At 38.8% G+C, this 22,387-nt stretch overlaps 1 protein-coding gene across 6 annotated transcripts in view; it reads right to left on the reverse strand.

The window, feature by feature from the left end:
- CSMD3 (CUB and Sushi multiple domains 3) overlaps window positions 1-22,387 on the reverse strand; it is a 700,243-nt gene that overhangs the window by 52,541 nt on the left and 625,315 nt on the right. For 5 of the 6 annotated variants that reach the window (XM_072999268.2, XM_072999267.2, XM_072999266.2 and 2 more), the window contains 4 exons: window positions 18,270-18,443; window positions 13,643-13,816; window positions 10,648-10,833; window positions 7,786-7,959 (listed from right to left, as the gene is read on the reverse strand). In XM_072999268.2, the coding sequence (XP_072855369.2) occupies window positions 7,786-7,959; window positions 10,648-10,833; window positions 13,643-13,816; window positions 18,270-18,443 (708 nt within the window). Of the gene's footprint in view, window positions 1-7,771; window positions 7,960-10,647; window positions 10,834-13,642; window positions 13,817-18,269; window positions 18,444-22,387 lie in introns of all 6 variants that reach the window. The other variant, XR_013544184.1, reaches the window with a different exon arrangement.

The raw sequence follows: 22,387 nt of genomic DNA on the forward strand, positions 1-22,387 counted from the left end.
TTGATTGTAATATATGTGACATTAAGGCTTTTTTAAAAAAAATAAGCTTATCCAAACTGCAAAAAACATATGTATCCAAATGTGTTGTTCCCAACCTTAAGTAATCAGGAATTCTTGGACTGCAACACCCAGGAACCTCATCTAGCACTGCTGGTGGTGAAGGGTTTTGGAAACTGCAGTCCAAGAACACCTGGGTTATCCAAGGTTGGGAACCACTGCAACAGAAGAACACTTGGAATTGATGTACAAGTTAAAATATGTTGTGGGAAAGCATACCTAAATCTGCCCTTTAATATCTTACGACAATTTTACATGTGATTTGTTCTTTGAATACATTTCACAGAAACTGCAAGTGCCTTACATAAACTGCTTTAGAGTGTTTAAATAGAAAATTTAACTAGTTCATGCTCCAATTTCCTAGTTCATTGTATTTTTTTTTAAATTCTCAGTTTGCTATAGCCCACTGTAAAACACTGGCCAGTATGATCTCACACAGCGCTGCTGGCACAGCAAAAATTATACCACTGGGAGTGGCAGACTGTCATTAATGATAGGGTTCCTTTTTTTATTTGGGGGTATGTGCAACGTATGTGGAATCAGATGAAGTCACGCACACTCAGAAACTGAATAAAGGAATTATTCAAGAAGCCACTCCTACTCATCTTATTTCTGCTGTACTAACACAGCTCTGCAAATTAATAATAATAATAATAATAATAATAATAATAATAATAATAATAATAATAATAATAATAATAATAATAATAATAATAATTATTATTATTATTATTATTATTATTATTATTATTATTATTATTATTATTATTATTATTATTATTATTATTATTATTATTATTATTATTATTATTATTATTATTATTGCTGTCAAGTCAATTCTGTTTTATGGTGACTCTTTCCAGGGTTTTCTAGGTAGAGATCATGCAGAAGTGAGTTACCATTCCCTTCTTTGGGGGGGGGGGCACTTCTGGGACAGTAATAATAGGAACAGCAAAGATATTGTGCTGATATTTAACAGATACTTAGGTTTTTGGTTAAAACTTGTTATATAATACCAGTCAATGTTTTTATAATTTTGATGGACTGTGCCTGGTGCTTTTTAATCATCATCATCATTATCATCATGTGCTGTCAAGCCATTTCTTATTTGTTGTGACTCTTGTTTGAGTTTTCTAGATATAGACTGCTCAGAAGTGGTTTACCATTCCCCTTTTTCTGGTGGGCATCCTGGGACTGTGTGGCTTGTCCACGGCTACACAGGCTGTCTGTTCTCCCAGGAAGCACAACAATTCCAATTTAAATCAATGGGTTGACTGGAACAGTTCTAGTACCAATATTCTGTAGAAAGGCCAGTGTCTAAATATTTGCAATAAACCAAGTAAAGGGGCTTTTAATATAAGAAAATTGCCACTAAATCGACACTCGTGATTTTCTAATATTAAAAATTCCCTCCCCTGTCCTGAAGTTTTCAAAGACTTTCCGGGTGAAAAAAGGCTCCCCCGAGAGTCTCAGAACGTACGTGTGTGTGTGTGTGTGTGTGTGTGTGTGTGTGTGTGTGTGTGTGTGTGTGTGTGTGTGTGTGTGTGTGTGTGTGTGTGTGTGTGTGTGTGTGTGTGTGTGTGTGTGTGTGTGTGTGTGTGTGTGTGTAGGAAATTTTAAATTCAATTCAATTTCATTCAAATTTCATTTCAAATATCGCAAGCTTCAAGCAGGTGAGCTGTTTCAAATGTGAAGAGAAGTGAAGATATGTGTTTCTAATGTCCAGTTAGACCCTGAGCATGAAATACTCCATCTGCGCTGAGGTAAAACAAGATGAAGTTTAACCTCCTCTTCAGCAAACAGCAACATTTTTCAACATTTGGCATTAAAAAAAAAAACACCACTTCACAGATGACTAGATATGATGAGGAGACAGTAAACTGCACTGGTCTTGTATTACATGAATGCTCCTGCATTCTGTCAAGAGCAGAAGTGAGTTCTGAATGGTGTTCTAACTGCTTCAGCCTTGAAGGAGCTATTCACAGAGGTACTATTTATGAATAAAAAATAGAATAGATAGGCGGTGGTGGGGATCCCTTCTCTTCCATTTTCATACACAGAAAGGAGTGAATTTCTCTTCCTACATTTCAAGATAGCATAATACCAAATTCTGAATTTTTTTTTGCTTTGTAGTTGGGCTCTGAAAACAGCTTAAAAATTAAGGTGTGCCTTCCTGAGATTACTAAGGCATTGCTCCAGAGAAAAGCTTTGCTGTTATAGATTCTTTCATCCTCACTTACCTGGAACCAAACCAGGAAAGCTTCTCACTATTGAGCAGATGTATACAATATTGGGCTCCAGATGTATTTATTTAAGCACACTGATTTGTTTTGTTTAGAACATATGCTTTCTAGAGAATCTAACAAGCATGAGTCAAAAACAACAACATGGAAGCATTCTTCATAACAATAAAAGCAGGAAACAACATATTGCACAGCCAACAGAAGAACAAAGCAATTATGAAGAATCAATTTATAATCACAGGTCAGGCCTAAGCTCTTGTCAGAACAGGGCTTGGTGAAAATGCCATGCTGCGGGTCTCTTGATCATAACTAAATAAATGTTCAGGAATAAGCAACCCATCTCTCATTCAGCATTCCTCTCCTACATCCCCTGCACAAATTATTCCTGATAGTATCCATCAGTCCTGCGGTATTGTATCCACTCTGACAGAAACTTCAGCTGAATTTGAAATCAGCAGTTGGAACTTGTTTCTTGCAAAGCTAGAAACTACAAATCATGGAATGTATAAGATAAGTAAGACCCATTATAAACGTAAGGAGAAGATGAACATATCATTAGTGAGCACATAAAGACAATATCACATTGGTTCTGGGTCTGGATGTGCTTGCCACTGTGCCCTGAATTTCAATAAAAGGGTGCATTGTTCCACCTTTTTCAGAATGTTTTTCCAAACTCTCAAGACTCCTCTCTACTACTGCCCTGGCACAGTGGTTAAACTGCTAGACTGCAGTCAAAACTGTGCTCATGACTCAGGTAGCCAGCTCAAGGTTGACTCACCCTTCTATCCTTCCGAGGTTGGAAAAATGAGTACCCAGCTCGCGGGGGGGGGAGCAAAATTTCAGAACAACCCACAATAATAATAATAATAATAATAATAATAATAATAATAATAATAATAATAATAATAATAATAATAATAATAATAATAATGATGATGATGATGATGATGATGATGATGATGATGATGATGATGATGATGAAGAAGAAGAAGAAGAAGAAGAAGAAGAAGAAGAAGAAGAAGAAGAAGAAGAAGAAGAAGAGCCATATTAGGAACAGATACATACTGCGCTAATATTTAACAGATACTTCAGTTTTTGGTTAAAACTTGTATCTGTTTTATAATACTAATCAATATTTTTATAATTTTGATTGACTGTGTCTGCTATTTAAGGATGATGACAATTGTGACAATTATGACAATGACATAATTGCATAATTGAATGCCATCAAGTCAATTCTGATTTATGCTGACTCTTGTGGGATGAGGAGGGGTACTTCTGGGACTTTGTAGTTTGCCCAAGGCTTCACTGGCTGGGTTTTCTCCCAGTGGGGAATCAGTCTCCCAGCCACGTAGCTAAACCACTGAGCTATTCAACCAGCTACTGGATAATTGTCCTATATAAAATAATGGTAATGGGAAACAATTTTCTAGAACTATAACATAGCTGGTCCTATTTAGTCAAAGTAGCAGGTGAACTAGCTCTGTTTCAGAGCCAAAAGAGCCTGCATGTAAAGTTTAGGAGGCTTTTTGTAGTGCAGAGTCGCAGAAGCAGTATTCTGCCATTTTACACTCTGAAGACAGTTAAGTATGGTCTTCCTGTTAGTCATTCTTAATGAACACATTCATGTTTATCTTTTTATAACTATGATGAATATCATAGGATGTGATGGGATATTTCACAAGGAAGACACATGACCAATAATCTTCAGTGGCACAAACACTAGCATAGTTACTCTCTGCCCAATACAAGTAATGATCTCTTATTTGGTAAATTCAAATTAATCTGCAAATGGTTCCTGTGGGTTTTTCGGGCTCTGGCCGTGTTCTGAAGGTTGTTCTTCCAAATTTTTCGCCAGTCTCTGTGGCCGGCATCTTCAGAGGACAGGAGTCAGAACTCTGTCTGTGCTCTGGTGCAGTTTCTTTGGATAGTTGAGTCCAAACAACACGGCCAAAGTCTTCAGAACACGACCAAAGAGGCCGAAAAAACCACAACAACCATCGGATCCTGGCCATGAAAGCCTTTGAGAATCTGCAAATAATTATAGCCAAGATCTGGAAGTCTGTAAAAAATTTTTCCCAAGACACTTTATACGTAAAAAATATAGTCTTAACTGTTATGTAAGCATTAAAAATCACAGTGACCTAATCATATTTTATGACATAAGCAGGGAGCAGTACAAAATTGAAAAGCAGAATATATGTATTTATAGTATTTAAATGCACATGTATTTAAGTTCACATTTTTCTCTATTTAAATGTTTTGATACACTTAAACTGATGAGAACTGGATTACAATATCTGGAAACAGCTTTTTGGGGGATGTACAAATCTGGCTGTTAGTTAAATTAGCCCTCACCTTACTCGAAGAGAGAGGGATCATATAGGAGAAAGGAAAATCAAATTGTCAAGGCATCCTTATCTCAAAGAAACTGCCCTTCTTTTGCCCAGAGACTCTAGGATCTATATGCAGCTGCCTTGTGGAAGGAATCACAAAAGCATAGACTGCAGCCCTTTCAGTGAAGATCCTTTCGTACCTAGACTGTCCACAGGAAGGAGCAAAGCTTGGAAAAGTTACTTTGTTGTCTAAAAGGTAAAGGTAAAGGTTCCCCTTGACAATTTTTGTCCAGTCGTGTTTGACTCTAGGGGGTGGTGCTCATCCCTGTTTCCAAGCCATAGAGCCAGCGTTTGTCCGAAGACAAACTTCCGTGGTCACATGGCCAGTGCAACTTAGACACGGAACGCTGTTACCTTCCCACCGAAGTGGTCCCTATTTATCTACTTGCATTTGCATGCTTTCGAACTGCTAGGTTGGCGGGAGCTGGGACAAGCGACGGGAGCTCACTCCGTCACGTGGATTCGATCTTACGACTGCTTGGTCTTCTGACCCTGCAGCACAGGCTTCTGTGGTTTAGCCCGCAGCGCCACCATGTCCCTACTTTGTTGTCTACTCCTGCCAATATCTCCTATGGTAGCTGGCAGCTTCTGGAACTTCAGAAAAAAAATACTGTCTGTTTCAGCAAATCTTTGCTTGAATAAAAAAAATGAATATATTCCTGCATCTCTGATTATTCTTGAGTGCTGTGTTTTGGATTGCTGTTCAGTTCTGTCTCTTCAATAATCTTTTAGTCCTGATTTACTCTTCATTTGTGATCAGTGGCTTCTGATGCAACTCCTGACTTACCTTGACTATTGCCACAGCACAATCATAACAATTCCATAAATGCTTCCCGCTGTCACTGGATGTGGTAGATGAAGTTGTGATTGGCACTGAGCTTCACCGTCTATGAACACCTCTCTTCTAGAATGTTTTCTGAACACAATCTTTCTATCAGCCATGTCATCAGAATCCACATTTGCCAGTAGAAGGTCTGGGTTTTGGCCTTGGAACCATGAAAAATGGGCAGTGACCTCTTTTCAGAACTTCACATTTTTCTATAGGACTTAAAGGCAAAGTTCTCTTGTGTAAGAAGCAGAAACTTCTCAAACGTCTTATTAGAACTGAAGTTAAATCCATTCCTATTGCATATTAATTCTTATCTCTGTTACTCAACCAGCAGTGGAAAATAGAGTTTGGACCCATCCCATTATTCTGTGCTTTATCCACATTGCTGCACCCTGGGTTCTGGCCATGCTGGAGTGTGACATGTTGGAAACTGGTCCCTTCCAACATCTATTATTCTATGTTGACAATATTTGTTGCCTGTTAGGTACTTGCACAGCAGAATAGCTGCTTCAGTAATACAGTATCTGTTTCAGTGAACAGACAAATTTGGGACTGAGAATCACAACTCTATCACTGACATCCCTCTATCTACAAGACTGTGACAAAGCTGTAATTGAACACAGCATATGATACCACACTATATCCCTATTGCCTAATAACAGGACATCTGTCAAATGCCCTTCATAGTCCATTTTCCAAACATTTGGGAACTTGAGTAAAAATGGACAATGAACAGAGGAAATATTTCAGTTAAAGTGAAAATATCTGTTTATTTATTGATTATCTTAATCTTCTATAGAGTCCTTGTCTTGTCATCTTAATGTAAATTTGAGGGGACCAATTTAGATTGCACTCTATTGTGTTATTAGGGGAGGTAGTAAAACTACCTAAACTTTTCTAAACTTTTCTCCAGCTTTCATTAATTGCAACTGTGTCAGCAGGAAATTCCAGTTCATATTGTCAAATGCTTTCTATGCATCGAAAAATGGGGGGGGGAAGAATTACCCTCTTCTTTCCACCCATGATCCTCTTTTGAGGACACCCAGACTTGCAACCTTCCACTATGAGAAAGTGATCTGTCTGTTGTAATGAATTACTTTTTAGTTATATAAATTAAAGATGTGGTGGGGCAAGAACAGAAAAGGACCACGGGGAGGCGGGGAACACAAGGTCCCCTTACCTGCCATACAATGGTTCCAATCTGTATTATGAATATGAATATTTGTACTTGTGTTCGTAAACCATACTGGAAACCTTGCATGGTCCACTTCAATTATTCTTGAACACATAGCTGATAGCTATGACTTTACGGTTATATTTGCTAGCTAGGTTTTTAAGGTAATATATAGCTTAGCCACTAGGTGGCAATATACTTAGACAGTTTATTGACATTCATGTTGGTGTCTGGAATTACTAATTTGAGTCTTGTGCCAAGAAACAGGAGGGTATCTTTTTATTATTTTTTTATTTTGTCTTTTGAACTTCACCTCCCAGAATTCTCCAAGGTTTCCCTGGGCAGAATTCTAGGCATTTCTGCCCACAGACACACACCTACTGACAGGAAGTCCCAAAATTTTGCCCAGGGAATTCTTGGAGAATTCTGGGAGTTGGAGTTTTTTAAAAAAGATATACATACTATAGATCATTCTATAGTATAAATGAAAGTCTTTCTTTGTCAAATGGTATTCTTTAAAGAGCCTATCAGCTTATCACAACTAAACCTAGAACAGAGTTATCAAACAGTCATTCTGCATGATGGCCAATAAAATAAAAAAAATCAAGGGTGAGGTAATGATGGAAAGAGCAAAATCCTATTATGTTAGTTCTGAGGTGGAAGTCCTATCTCTGAACTACTTCCGCTGGAAAAACCTGCAATCAGTCATGCTGGGGACATGCAATCAATTGCACAGTTGCTGAGAGAAACCCATTTAGGCCAGCATAAATTTATGTTACACCAGCTTGAACAGGATACTGGCAAAAGCCTGTCTGTATATCCCAACAATATGTAAGGAATAAACATATTCATGGTGAACTTGTCAATCATCCTGTGTCATTATGAGCATTCATCTTTCATGCTAAACATCATTAGAAATCTTCTATTTCCACTCTTGGTGTTCTTTGAAAAACTTTGCTTGGACTACAGCTATATTTTGTGGCTTAGGTTTGGTTAGATCCCTGAAAGGCAAAAAATTTCCAGCCAAAAGTAGTACAAGGTTATAATTGGTTTCAAAATCACATTCACATACTTTAAAAGTGGTACCTGAGCAATGAGGCATAGATCCACTCCAGTGTCCATTCAACTGACATGTCCGAGATAGCTGGCCTATTAATGACCGCCTTCCTGTACAAGAATACCGAACCGTAGATCCAAATGTAAATTTCTCTCCAGACAGGATTGCATTTGGAGGAATGCCAGGATGACCACAGTCAACCACTACGATGCATAAATATTGAGATAAAAATTACATTATAATCACCAAACTAATTTTTTTCTGTCCACCTTTACCACTGTCACCATATTTGGCACATTGTGGCAAACAATCAAAACTACTAACATTGTGTCCCTTATATGAGTCTGTCAGAAAACTGATGTAACAAACAACGGTAAGGTGTTTCTATATATCCTTGTAAATATGCACACTGGTTGACAAATAATTATCCTATTTTGGAATTACTGATTGGCGTAAAAACAGAAGATTGCAGTCAATGGCTAATGCTGAATGAATAATGCAATGAAAGCTGTTTCAGAGGTGTCTACCTTCATGAACTGGTGAAGGTTGATCATCTGATACTTTGATATTAGCCAAAATATTTTACTTGATAGTCAGTATCATAGCAGTTACACTTGGCCTTGGCCTTAGAAGATCTAGCTTCTAATCTCTACTGATCCACAAAGCTCTCTAGATGAGTTTGGGCCAGGCAAAGGGATGACCCATCTCACAGGGTTGTTGGAAAGATAAAATGGCAAGAAGAGACAGGTATGGATCCTTCAGCCCAGGAGCGGAATAAAGAGGGAATCAAAGTAACAACCACTACAACAAACAACATCAAGATTTTGCTTTGGAACTAGCCTTAGAAACTTTAAAAGTGCATGTTTAACTCCTATGAAATATTGGTTCAGCTGAAAAAGGTGGAACTAAGGAAAAGAAAGCTTGTGAGTAAAAGATTTGAATCAGTAAGAGTGGAAGAGCTCAGCTGGGGTGAAGTTCATGTTTTATTATGGAAATACTGTTTTACACATCCCAAGGCTATTTAAAAAATGGAATTCGGGATGTAACACGTTTTGTCCTTGCACCGAAGGATCAGAAACCACAGCACTCCTCTTTTCCTTAGAAGGATGGTTAGGAAACCCTGACATTCTTGAGAGAGCTGTCTCTTTGGCAAAGCAAGCACATAATTGCATGAATTTCACAGTCTTCAAAAAGAAAGAAAAATTTTGCAGAAAACTGTGAAATTCATGCAATTGTGTGAACTGCTACTTTGTTTTCTGAAGCACTGTACGGTTGATTTGCATTTTTAGTAACAAGCACTGCACCTATTCTGTGCTTGCCGTGTACATGTGTGGTTTGTTTCTGTGCTTTTCAAGGAGAAAGACTCTTTTTTTCTTTTTTCTTTTTTTCTTTTTGCAAATTGAAGAGACTTTAAAGGGTGAAGAAGCTCTTTGCCTCACTAGCTAGAGCTGAAGAATTCTGTAGGGGTTTTAAAACATCTCACTGAAGTGTCTCAGCACAGTTGAGACAGCTTAAATCAACAAGGATGAAGAATTCAGCAATTATCCCCACTACCCTAAATGGAATAAATCTTGTAGAAATTGAAGTATCAATTTCCAATGTGTTTCAGAGAAACACACATGGACGCAGAATCATGGGTACATTTAACAAATAAGAGCAAATAAATTATTTTAAACTGCACATGAAATGCATATAATTAACAAAGGCACATAAACCCACTTGGATTAACAGAAATGCGTGTACAGTCTGGGGATGCAGTCAGCAGAATGAGATGTTTTTGACCCATTCAGTTATTTGCCCCATTTTTCAAGGACCGTTAATGAAATATGTTTGGTATTTTACATTCTTTTAACTATCATACCTTTGCTATCTTCTTAGCGATGTTATGTATAACATTATTTCAACTGTTTCTATACTAGTGTGGTATTATTGATATACTATTGTATATTATAGGATGTGTGATTTGCCATAAAACATTGGCCAGATTTTACAAAAATCGATTTTTAGACTAGCATTATCCTTTTGAATTCTCATAATTCAACTTTCTCGGAGTTCCACCTGTCAGAAACAGACCTTACAGACACTTAAATTGGGTTCACCTGGAGAGAAAGCCCAGTTGTAGGCTTCAAGTAAGCAGCACGCTTCAAGCCTTGGTCATGCCCAACAACTGTCAGGACAACTTCCTTTTAAACAGGAAATTAAGCCTATCCAAATCATGCATATATGTTGAGAAAGTGTAACCACCTTGAGCTATTCCCGATTATTTTATATAGACATTTTGGGTGAATCCCAAATTGGTTATATTTGACCATTATAGAAGCCCCATCAGTGGATGCAAAAGGAGATGATTCTTCTCCCATTCCCTGAGTGCTCACAACAGGAGATTCTTCTTTTTCGCACCTCTACTCCTAGTCTCCATGCCATGAAAATGTCTGCTCTAGAATCCTCCAAGGACTCTGGATATCTCCATGTTCTCCAGGGAAGATACTAAGGACATAGAAAGGTTGTATGTGGGGATGGATGCATGATTAATCACTTCCTCCTGAATCTACTGACAGGGTTTCTTGATCAGGAAAGTATCAGTCGGATCATGGCTTATGAACCAGCTTCTTACTGCAAACCTGGTAGCACAGTGGCTAAAAAACAGAACTGTAAATCAGGAAAACCCTTCTTTCAAATTTTGAATGAGCTGGTTGTCCTTATGGAAGCCACCCTTACTCAGGCTGAATACTTCCACCTGTGATATGGGTGATACTTTAAAGGGTTTTTTGTAAAGATTCCAAATCGAGAATATATATGAAGTGATTTTAACGCTTCAAAGGATCCCACAAATGTTGTATCACCACCACCATCATCAAGAACCATAAGAACACATATTCTAAAATACTTACTAATGCATTCTGGCAAAGGCTTATCCCAGTGACCATTTGGCTGGCAAACTAAAACTGAAGATCCAAATAAAAAATATCCTGAATTGCAATCGTAAAAAACAACTGTTCCATATGTGAAATTTCCATGCTCAATTTTACTTTCTCTTATAGAATTTGCAGGGATTCCTGGATCAGAACAGTTGACCACTGAACAGAAAAGAAACAGGAATATCACATGAACATTTCATTTAAAGAAACAAGTATCAAGACATGCATATTAGCAAAATAAATTCTGAATCCTTGGAAAGAAATGACTTCTCATCATGTGGCATTTTTAGTTTTCTGAATGACCAAGTGATAATATAGATGGGAGAAATGCATCAAGAATCTAACTGGTAGGAATTTTTTCCCCTGATGTGGCTCATGCATATAACGTAATGAGTTACGTGCAACAAAACTGAATATATTGGAGTTCACAGTAGCTTCTGGATTCTTTATTTGATTCTTTATTTGATCAGCTTCCTATCTCTCAGCTCAATCATCACAATATCCTCACAACCCCCTCTTGCTTTCAAATGGTTTTTAAATTGTAATGGAAAGCTTCTTCATGTGATAGAAACTTGCAGTGATAAATTGTCAACTGATAATGGAATCATCTTACACTGAAGTATCTCACCAGCTTGACCACCTCTTGTCAACTGGGTCATCACTCCATGTAAGGTCAGCATTACACAACAGAAAACATTAATGCAATCATAAAAGCAATCAAAATGAACTTCACTATACAATGGTATAGTGAAGACAATCTCAGCCACAGAACAGTGGCCTAGCTAATCTACGACACATTTCCAAACAATCTGGTACTAAGTAGTTTAGGACATTATAAACCAAAAGAATCTTGAACCTAGCTTTGTAGCAAATTGGTTGTGCCCTTCCAAGTATAAGGGGTTAAGTGATAATGTCCATCATGGTGATTGCATTCTCTACCAGCTGTAGTCTCTGAACCATGGGGAATGGCTTATCTGTATATGATTGCAGCTTTAATCACTACAGTTGCCTTTCAAATGCACATGAATGACAGCAAAGAAAGGACTGAACCCGCCTCCATTCACCAACATTTGAAAGAGAAGATGAGCAATAAGACACATATGTGCCTCCATAGTTTACATAACTTACAACTACTGTAGTTAGACATTTCTGTCCTTTAGGAAAAATCTTTTTAGATATATACGGTATACATATATATATAAATCTGTTCAGAGGCAGTATTGTTCAGGGTGAAAGATTTTATTTACTGATTATAATTAAAAAAACTTTAGATGTAGATTGTTACTGGCTTTAAAACTTGGGAAAAATGAGAAATGCCTCATGTGAACTAACAGTTTTAATTAAGGAGTAGCATGGCAGCATATGATTCTATTTACAAAAATAAGGAGAGAACAAACTCAGGAGATAAAAAACAATGGATATAAATATAGTGGTGCCTCGCTTAACGATTGCCTCATTAAACAACAAAACTGCTATACGATGACTGTTTTGCAATTGCTTTTGCAATCGCAAAATGATGTTTTAATAGGCAAAATCTGCTTTGCGACGATCGGTTCCCTGCTTCGGGAACCGATTCTTCGCATTACGACATTTTTAAAACACCTGATTGGTGGCTTCAAAATGGCCACCCGCTGTGTAAAATGGCTCCCCGCTGTGTTTTTGAACTGATTCCTCACTTTACTGGCACTGAAAATGGCTGCCCCTATGGAGGATCTTTGCTGGAGGGTGAGTTTTTCAGCCCGTTGGAACTCATTGAACGGGTTTTCAATGCATTTAAATGGAATTTTTAATTTCTCTTTACGAGGATTTCGCGCTGCAGTGATTTCGCTGGAACAGATTATCCTCGTTAAGCGAGACACCACTGTAGATCTGTACCAGAAACAAGAGCTTAAAAAGTACATCTAAGAACAAATGTGTCAACTGATCTTTCTAATTGCCTTTACTGTGGAATTCCCTCCCCCACTTTTGCAGTCCTATGAGTAACATTTCTAATTTTGAATGCTGATTTTCTTTTTACTTTCATACTGACAAGAATCTACTAGAGGGGATATATTAGTTGAACATGATATATAAAAAAACTTGCAAGCTTGCAGTTATTTGCCAAGATTACCAGTTTTCAACAGGCAACAGTATGTCTGGATTAATTTTAACATTAATCAATGTCATAGTCTTCAAAGCAACTGCTAGGGATTGGTACCCCTCCAGAAAAAAAGAACATGATTTCAAGATGTTTGTCATCTCAGTTGTGCAAATCTATTTTAAAATTGCACGTTAGAACTTTATGAATGTTTAAGCTTAAAAAGCAAACAAATGCAGTTAACAGACATATCGGGTTTCTGCTGTTAGTTAAAGCAATAATGTTAACAACATTATATATTACTAACCAACATTCCAAAGTGATTTAGCATTAAGTAAAATACCAAGTAGAAGTCATAGATGGAAGTTTAAAACTAACAAAATAAACAATTTGAAAAACTTTCTAAAGAGCTTGTACTTTAAGCGATGTCTCTAGGGAGAGAGAAAATCTGAAAGTAAAATGAGTTAAACAAATACAATTTAAATGGTTTTACATTTTGTTTCATCTTAGAACTCAGCCTCCGGCATTTATACAATCTGTATCTGAAGAAAACACTATTTTTGAAGCAAATATAAATATCTTAAATTTTCAGTTTGCCAGTTTCTTTAAATTATAGGGTTCTTTTTCCAGATGCCTAGCATAGAGGATGGGCAAAATCCAGCACAGGATTTGCACCACCAGAATACCAGAATTCAGCAGGTGAGCAGCTCTTATCTCTGGAAGGAAAAAGCTGCAGGAGAGAGGAGAGAGAAGGGAAGCTATTCCATGTCAAGTGCAGCACCAACACCATGTAAAACTGGATTTAAACCTTTAATTGCACCATTTCCTCCAACCTCACCTTACATGTAACTAGCTTCCCTTGAAAATGTTCAACATCTTTTCCCCCTTTACCTTTGCATATTGGCGGTGGATGACTCCATTGCCTGTTTGCCTGACATTGGGCTTTTGTTGGTCCTTGCATGATATAGCCAGTGTTACAAGAGAATGTCACAACATCATTGAAGTTAAAACCATTTCCACTTGTTCTTCCATAAATCGGACTGCCAGGATGACCACAGCTAACAGCTAACATCAGAAACAAGCCAGAGAGAAGGCATATTGTTACCAACTTTCACATATCCTGTCTAAGAAATAATTTTTTGCAATTTATTGTTAAACGTGAGCTCCTTCAATGTGAGATCCTGGAGAGATTGTTTGTGTGTGTTCACACATCTCCCAAATGGAGATGTGTGTACACATATGTCTGTGCTTTGCTGCCTAAATAGCAACCATAAAACAGCAACTAGGCCCCTCACCTCAATCTAAGAGACAAAATGGCAAATTCCCAAGAACGGCTCGACTTGACATGTGAGAGCAGCGTTCCTGGCCAAAACAAAACAAAACAAAACAAAACAAAACAAAAAACACAAATCTTGCCATATACTTTTGGACTTTTAAGTTTTGGACTTTAATTTATTCACCCTGGTATAATCCTGATGAAGTGGTGTTTAATCAATGAACGCTCGGTTTACTGTGTTACTCGGCAGTCTATAAAGATATCGCCTATTTTTGCATTTTGAGAGTCTGCAAATTATTATTATTATTTGATTGATCTACTTCACTTTTCTTACAAGAACAAAGAGGCTTACGACTAATGTGAACAAATACAATTAAAATCTAAAAAGAATAAAAGCATACAAATGCAAAATAAATGAAAATATAGCACTGCCGCTAGTCAAAATATGCTTAGAGAGATGATCATGTGTTGGAAGGTGTTCAAAAGAAAGCATTCAAAAGAATCACATGCTAGTCGGTATATTGATTTCAAAATGGTTGTACACAAATTCATTTATTCAAGATCTTTTGAGGTTTACACTGGAAGTAAATAAGGCCTAGGACTTGTCATCAAGCCTTCCAAAGAGTCATTCTTTGCTATGTGTCTTCTTTACATCCCAGACACACTGTATTACATATAGAATTATATTCTTCTGCTCAAATCATCCAGTAATCAATTCTTTCAATACTGTAGATTATCAAATGTGCCATAAAGTGAAGGATATTGGCTGAAATTCTGTTGTGCAATTTTACACCACAAAAGGCTGATTATGTCATCATATGTGGCTTTTTTTTAAAAAAAAAAACTTAATTACCAAAAATCTATGCAGCCAATACAATTACCACAGCAGTAGTGATTTTAACTAATTAAAACCTTCCCCTTCCTGTCCTGCAGCCTGCAAAGGCTTCCCCGCAATGAAAGGTATTCCACAAGAGCCTTGAGACATTTTTAAAAAAATCATTAATATTTTATGTGTGAAGAACTGACCTGACACATTGTAAAGATCCACAACAGGATTGCTGTCAAAAATTTCTAAGAATTAGATGTGCAAAGAATGGCTTAATATTTGCTGCATTCTACAATTTTGCAGGGGGTTGGGTCTGGGCTTACATGTGAGCCCAGCAGGCTGTATCTAGAAGCCTTGTGAGCAGACATTGATTGTACTACAGTAACTTAAAAATATTTAAAATTAGTCTAGGGATATGACTCATTAGATGAATGAAGAAAAATATAACATATTTCAAGTGTTTTTTTTTTAATTGTACTGCTCCCCAGGGACAAGTTAAATGGAAAGAGTGTTTTGTATTATAGCTTGCATAATTTCAATTTTAAAAAACCCACGAACATTAAAATAATTATTTCAGAAGCAAGGAAATAAATTTAAAAGGATTACTTTCAAAAGAGATCATTGTCAAAACTTTCAGTTATAAAGGGTAGCTATGTGGAAGGGGGCAACTGTAACTTAACAAATAAATTTTTAAAAAGTAACTTTCCAAGCTCAGCTATACCTAATGTATATCTCCAGAAAAAAGCAAACAGGAACCTATTCACTGAAGGAAATATTTTCTATCTCCAATATTCTCTTTTTTGGGTAACAGACAGTTTTCTGATGTACTAAACAAGAGAAGAGAATAGTATACCTTTAGCAAATATTCATTGGATTTCAATTAGAGAAGGGGACTTCAATTAGAGAAGGGGATGAATCACCATTTTTGTGATTTCTCCTGCTTCGTGATCCGTCAAGGTTGATGAAGCACGAAGCTCCCCCCATGAACCAATGAAGTATGAATTATTATTAGTTGATTTGTGGGGAGATTAGACGGCCAGAAACTGTCTAAAAAAAACCCTGACCACCCCACAACCACACCTGTTGCCTTGCCACCCTTGCCATGCTGCTGCCACTGCCACCTCCCCTGCCCCTGCCCCCCATAATAGCCACTGCCACGCCACTTCCAGCCCTGCCACAACCCCCGCTGCAGCAGTGTCCCACCATAATAGCTGCCGCTGCGCTGCTGCTGCACCACCACCCTCCACCGCCATGCCGCAGCCGTCCCGCCACCACTGCTGCTCCGCCGCTGCTGCCACAGTCTCCAGCTGGCCTCCTCAGCCACAGCCTGCAGTAAGGGACACTGGCTGCCCTTTGCAAAGATGGCAGCCGCAGCTTCATTTAGAGCAAGGAAACTGCCGCCTCCATCTTTGCAAAGGGCAGCCTGGATTCCCTTGAGGCAGGCTAAGGGGGCTGTTGTGAATGAGGCTTTTGATGAGGCACTGCCGTCGAACCAGGGAGAGCAACTGGTTGATAGTGCTTGGCAGGTTTATCGATTGAGCACTGATCAGGGCAAATGGCTACCCAATGATAGTGCCGAGCATGGGTTGACACCGCACACAAAGATATATTGCTGGTCTCGCATAGCTGGTGTCCTTGATGGCTCATTGGAAGCTCTGGTGGTAGGCCTGTTGGGACGTAGTAGGACACAGTCTCAGGTTGCATTTTGACACCTTGCATATCAGGCAAAGCAACCAAGGAGGGCTTGCTGGGAGAGCCAGATTGTTGAGGGCTAGGCGGGGAGGATGTGAGCTGGTCCTCCGACTCCTCCCATTCTGGTGACTGTGATGAATATGGTTGATGAGATGGAAGCACTTCTTCATCCAAAGGTGAACCCATTCATATTAGATCCCCAGATTCCAGGAGCTGTAGGGAGGTAACCCTCAAGGACTTCACCTTAGAAGTTTTAGGTTTCTTTGATGGTGAGGGTTCCTGAGCCGAAGGCGCATCGATGGATGGCTTCCGTTTGGTGATGGTTTTCAATGTTGATGGTTTCGGCATCGAATATTTGGCTTTGTGGCCCTTAGTGGACGATTCTGAAGGGGCATCAGAGCGTGATGGCGTGACCGAAGGCTGCTTTTTCACCATCTCTGAAATAGCTTTATCCATGGCTTTAGCTTGTGAGGGACTTACAGACAGGCTGAGTCACAGATTTTGTAGGCTGGAGGGACTGTTCCCAAAGCCAAAGCTTAAATCTAGAAAGATGACTGTGGAGAACTCCTGGTTTAAAATTCTTACAGTTAAGGCACAAAGAGGTTTGGTGGGCCTCAGCAAGACAGAAAAGACATTTAGCGTAGCTGTCAGAAAGCGGGATCTTGTTCTCACAGACCACACAATGTTTAAATGGGCCCACAGGGGCCATGAAAAAAAAATAAAGAAAAAAGGGAGGGGGGCTTTGTAGCAACAAAGAAATTTTTAAAAAAATAACAATTAAAATTCTTAAGTAATTAAAGGAATCAAGAAAAAACTCTCACTTTAAGGAAAGACTCACAGAAGTGAATGATATGAGGTTCTCAAAGTGGCGGTTGAAAGAAACTGAAGGGATAGTCTTGGTGCCAAGGTGCATATACTGAAGGGGAGGGGTCTACACTAATGTGGTTATTTTTGCTACCGCAGAAGCTCTAGAATCTTCCAACGAGGCTCTGCACATGCGCAGATTACTCCGGGTGTGATTCACAGAGGCCATGATGAAGAAGGTTATGTTTTCATAGCAGTTTAGAAGTATACAGAAAACAAAGAGTCTGCTTAGTTATTGCTCCTGTTGGTTTGGAGAATGAGAATGTAATGTTTAAACTTAGCCTTCAATATGAAATATAATTGAGGCTAATAGACTGTGTTGCAATAGGCCTACAGAGTAATCCTGTGCAGAGTTAATCAGAAGTAAATCCTACACAGCAGCCAACAGTGTTTATTTCCTAGTAAGAATGCTCACTGTCTTTCCCTGAATTTTAGATATCCTATTTCATGATCTCCCATCTTTTGCACAGAATGTTTTTCATTCTAAAAAGTTGAAATGCCTCATCTAAGGCTTAATAACCTTCACTAAGAACCTGAAGCTAAATTATGCAAGCATTTACCCTTGATTTTTACCTCTTATCCACACATGGCTGGAATGCAACCTGAGAATTTCTCTGAAATTAAATCAGTCCTTGAATTTGCGTTTCTGTTTATGAATGAACATAAATTGGAATTGTGCAAAGTAATTCTCTCAATCTCTCTCTTTCTCTCTGTGTGTGTTCCCTTGTTACATAATTCTGAAAAGAAAGTCAGCCTTTCAGGGTTAAGTATCATAACTGTCTCAGCATCCCTTCATCAAATTAGTAAACACAGGACATGAATTATACGGGCATAGTATAATCTCTGCCACGCTTACTTACGCACACAGGATGGAAGCTGACCAGACCAGTTGTGGTCTTGCTGGCAAATCCGTACAGAGGAGCCAATGAGTCGAAAGCCAGGGTTGCACTGATATACAACTGTATCCCGGTAACCATAATTTTCTCCAATTACTTGACCATTGACTATAAGATCAGGAATTCCACAGTGGCCCGCTAAAAATAAAATATGCATATTATGGCAATTAGAAATGGGAACACCACAGTTATTTTCATCCAGTAATCATTATTTGTTGTATAGTTATGAAAAGGTATACTGAGTTTAATCATACCTAGAGGGCACAACATTATAAGTCTTAAATTAAAATATGACTTTACAACTTGAAATCATTATCTATTAAGATATTGACAAAGCAATCCAATAAAAATTGCCACAGCTGTTGTTGTTGCCATGTGGCATTAAGTCATTTCCAATCTATGGTAACCCTAGAAAGTGCAAGTCTCCACAAAGTCCAGAAATTAACAGGCCTATTGAAGTCTTGCAAAATAAAGACCTTGGTTTACTGACTCAATCCATCTCATATTTGGTCCTCCTTTTTCCCTACTGCCTTCCACTTTCCCTAGCATTACTGCCTTTCCCAATGATTTTTCTCTCCACAGGATATTTCCAAAGTTCAATAACTTTAGTTTATCTTTTTAGCTTCAAATGAGAATTTACACTTGATCAATCTAGAACCCACTTATTTCTCTTATTCACAGTCCCTGCTATCCATAAAGCTCCTTTCCAACACCACATTTTAAACAAATCACTTTTCTTCCAGTCAGCTTTCTTCATTACCCAATCCTTGAAATGAGGCTTACATGATCTTGGCCTTGGTCTTTTGTCACATATATTTATAAAGGATATTTTCTAGCTTTTTCATAGTTGCCCTTCAAAGTCAAAGTCCTCTCCTGATATTTTGCTTGCAACCTCCATTTGAATTGATGATTGAACCAAGCTGGAGACAATCTTTAAGGAATTCCATTTCTTCACTGTCAACATTAAAATTATGTACAGTCAACCCTTGACTTACAAACGGCCTGAGTTACGAACATTTTGACTTACGAACCACTCTCATAGGAAAATATTGACTTACGAACTTAGATTTGAATTATGAACTGAAAAAAAATGCGCGGGAAGTGGAGAAAGCACAAAATTTGAACTTTCAGTTAACTGTTGGCCAGTGAAGAGGGTGCTTGTCTGCTTTCTCGCTCTTCCCAGCATTTAGAGAGTGGATTGGGAGACAGCCTTCAGACTGCCTGGTACTGCCTGGTATTGCCTGGACTGTATTTTTATTTTTGGCTATTTTTGGGTTTCTGGATTTTGCTTTTTGCTATTTTGACATTATTTTTTAAAGCAGAGTGACTGCCTGTTCTGGGTGAGTACATTGTATGTTTTTACTTTACTGTATGTACTGTACATTGTTTTTTGCAGCTTGGTGGAGGGGTAGGGCTAGGTGGGGGGGTCTTGCAGTGTTTTAAAATGTCTGTGCCTGTGGTTAAAATATTCTTTGAGTTCATGTGCTGTTTGTTCAGGAAGGCAGGCATTTTTGTGCTGGAGGAATGGTTGCTGGATTGCTATGCCTTGCTGTGGGGGGTTATATTTCTGTGCTCTTATGGGTCTTGCATTGTTTTAAAATGCCTGTGCCTGTGCTTAAAAGGTGGATCCAGAGTCTTTTTGTGCTGGAGGAATGGTTGCTGGATTGCTATGCCTTGCTGTGTGTGGGGTTATGTTTCTGTGCTCTTATGGGTCTTGCATTGTTTTAAAATGTCTGTGCCTGTGCTTAAAAGGTGGATTCAGAGTCTTATTGTGCTGGAGGAATGGTTGCTGGGTTCTGTGCCATGCTGTGTGTGGGGGTTACCATCCCTCGACCTAAGAACCAAAAACAGCCGGAACTGATTAATTGGTTTTCAATGCATTCCTATGGGAAATGCCGATTTGACTTACAAACTTTTTGACTTACAAACTTCCTTCCGGAATGGACTAAGTTTGTAAGTCAAGGGTTGACTGTAACTCTTTTGCTGTTGTTACTTTTATTTTTCATGTTCAAATGCAATCTGGCTTTTATGCGTTTCTTTATTCATCAATCATTGCTGATTTCTGCCAGTAATATATCTTCAACATGTAAGTATATCATAGAATCATAGAATAATTGAGTTGTAATAGGCCTATAAGGCCATTGAGTTCAACCCCCTGCTCAATACAGGAATCCAAATCAAAGCAGATATGACATGTTGTTTAGTCGTTAAGTCGTGTCCGATTCTTTGTGACTCCATTGACCAGAGCACACCAGGCCCTCCTGTCTTCCACTGCCTCCCGAAGTTGAGTCAAATTCATGTTGGTAGCTTTGGTGACACTGTCCAACCATCTCATCCTCTGTCATCCCCTTCTCCTCTTGCCCTCACACTTTCCTAACATCAGGGTCTTTTCCAGGGAGTCTTCTCTTCTCATGAGATGGCCAAAGTATTGGAGCCTCAGCTTTAGGATCTGTCCTTCCAGTGAGCACTTCAAAATGGATAGGTTTATTTTCTTTGCAGTCCAGGGGACTCTCAAGAGTCTCCTGCAGCACCACAATTCAAAAGCATCAATTCTTCGGCGGTCAGCCTTCTTTATGGTCCAGCTCTCACTTCCATACATCGCTATTGGAAAAACCATAGCTTTAACTATGTGGACCTTTGTCAGCAAGGTGATGTATCTATTTTTTAGGATGCTGTCTAGGTTTGTCAGAGCTTTCCTACCAAGAAGCAGGCGTCTTTTAATTTCGGGGCTGCTGTCCCCATCTGCAGTGATCATGGAGACCAAGAAAGTAAAATTTGTCACTGCCTCCATATCCTTTCCCTTCTATTTGCCAGGAGGTGATGGGACCAGTGGCCATGATCTTAGTTTTTTTTTTTAATGTTGAGCTTCAGACCATTTTTAAGCTCTCTTCCTTCACCCTCATTAAGAGGTTCTTTAATTCCTCCTCAGTTTCTGCCATCAGAGTGGTATCATCTGCATATCGGAGGTGGTTGATATTTCTTCTGCCAATCTGAATTTCGGTTTGGGATTCCTCCAGTCCGGCCTTTTGCATGATATATTCTGCATACAAGTTAAATAAGCAGGGAGACAATGTACTGTACGGGCTTGTCATACTCCTTTCCCAATTTTGAACCAATCAGTTGTTCCATATCCAGTTTTAACTCTTTCTTCCTATCCCACATATAGCTATCTCAGGAGATAGATCACGTCGTCAGGCACTCCCATTTCTTTAAGAACTTGCCATAGTTTGTTGTGGTCCACACAGTCAAAGGCTTTTGCATAGTCAATGAAGCAGAAGTAGATGTTTTTCTGGAACTCTCTGGCTTTCTCCATAATCCAGTGCATGTTAACAATTATGGTCTTATTTCCTATGCCCCTTCGAAATCCAGCTTGTAGTTCTGGGAGTTCTCGGTCCACATACTGCTGAAGCCTACCTTGTAGGATTTTGAGCATAACCTTGCTAGCATGTGAAATGAGTGCAATTGTACGGTAGTTGGAGCATTCTTTGGCACTGCCCTTCTTTGGGGCTGGGATGTAGACTGATTTTTCCAGTCCTCTGGCCACTGTTGAGTTTTCCAAACTTGCTGGCATATTGAGTGTAGCACCTTAACAGTGTCATCTTTTAAGGTTTTAAATAGTTCAACTGGAATGCCATCACCTCCACTTCCACTGGCCTTGTTAGCCGTGCTTTCTGAGGCCCACTTGACTTCGCTCTCCAGGATGTCTGGTTCAAGGTCAGTGACTCTCTGGGTTTTCCAGGACATCCAGACCTTTCTGGTGTAATTCCTCTGTGTATTCTTGCCACCTCTTCTTGATGCCTTCTGCTTCTCTGAGGTCCCTACCATTTTTGTCTTTTATCATGTCCATCTTTGCACAAAATGTTCCTTTAATAGCTCCAATTTTCTTGACCAGATCTCTGGCTTTTCCCTTTCTATTATTTTCCTCTATTTCTTTGCACTGTTCATTTATGAAGGCCCTCTTGTCTCTCCTTGCTATACTCTGGAAGCTGGAAGTCTGCATTCAATTTTGTGTAACTTTCCCTATCTCCCTTGAATTTTGTTTCCCTTCTTTTCTCTCTGTTTGTAAGGCCTCATTGGACAGC

Source organism: Pogona vitticeps, chromosome 4 (assembly GCF_051106095.1).
Source record: "Pogona vitticeps strain Pit_001003342236 chromosome 4, PviZW2.1, whole genome shotgun sequence".
NCBI classification, from domain to species: domain Eukaryota; kingdom Metazoa; phylum Chordata; class Lepidosauria; order Squamata; family Agamidae; genus Pogona; species Pogona vitticeps.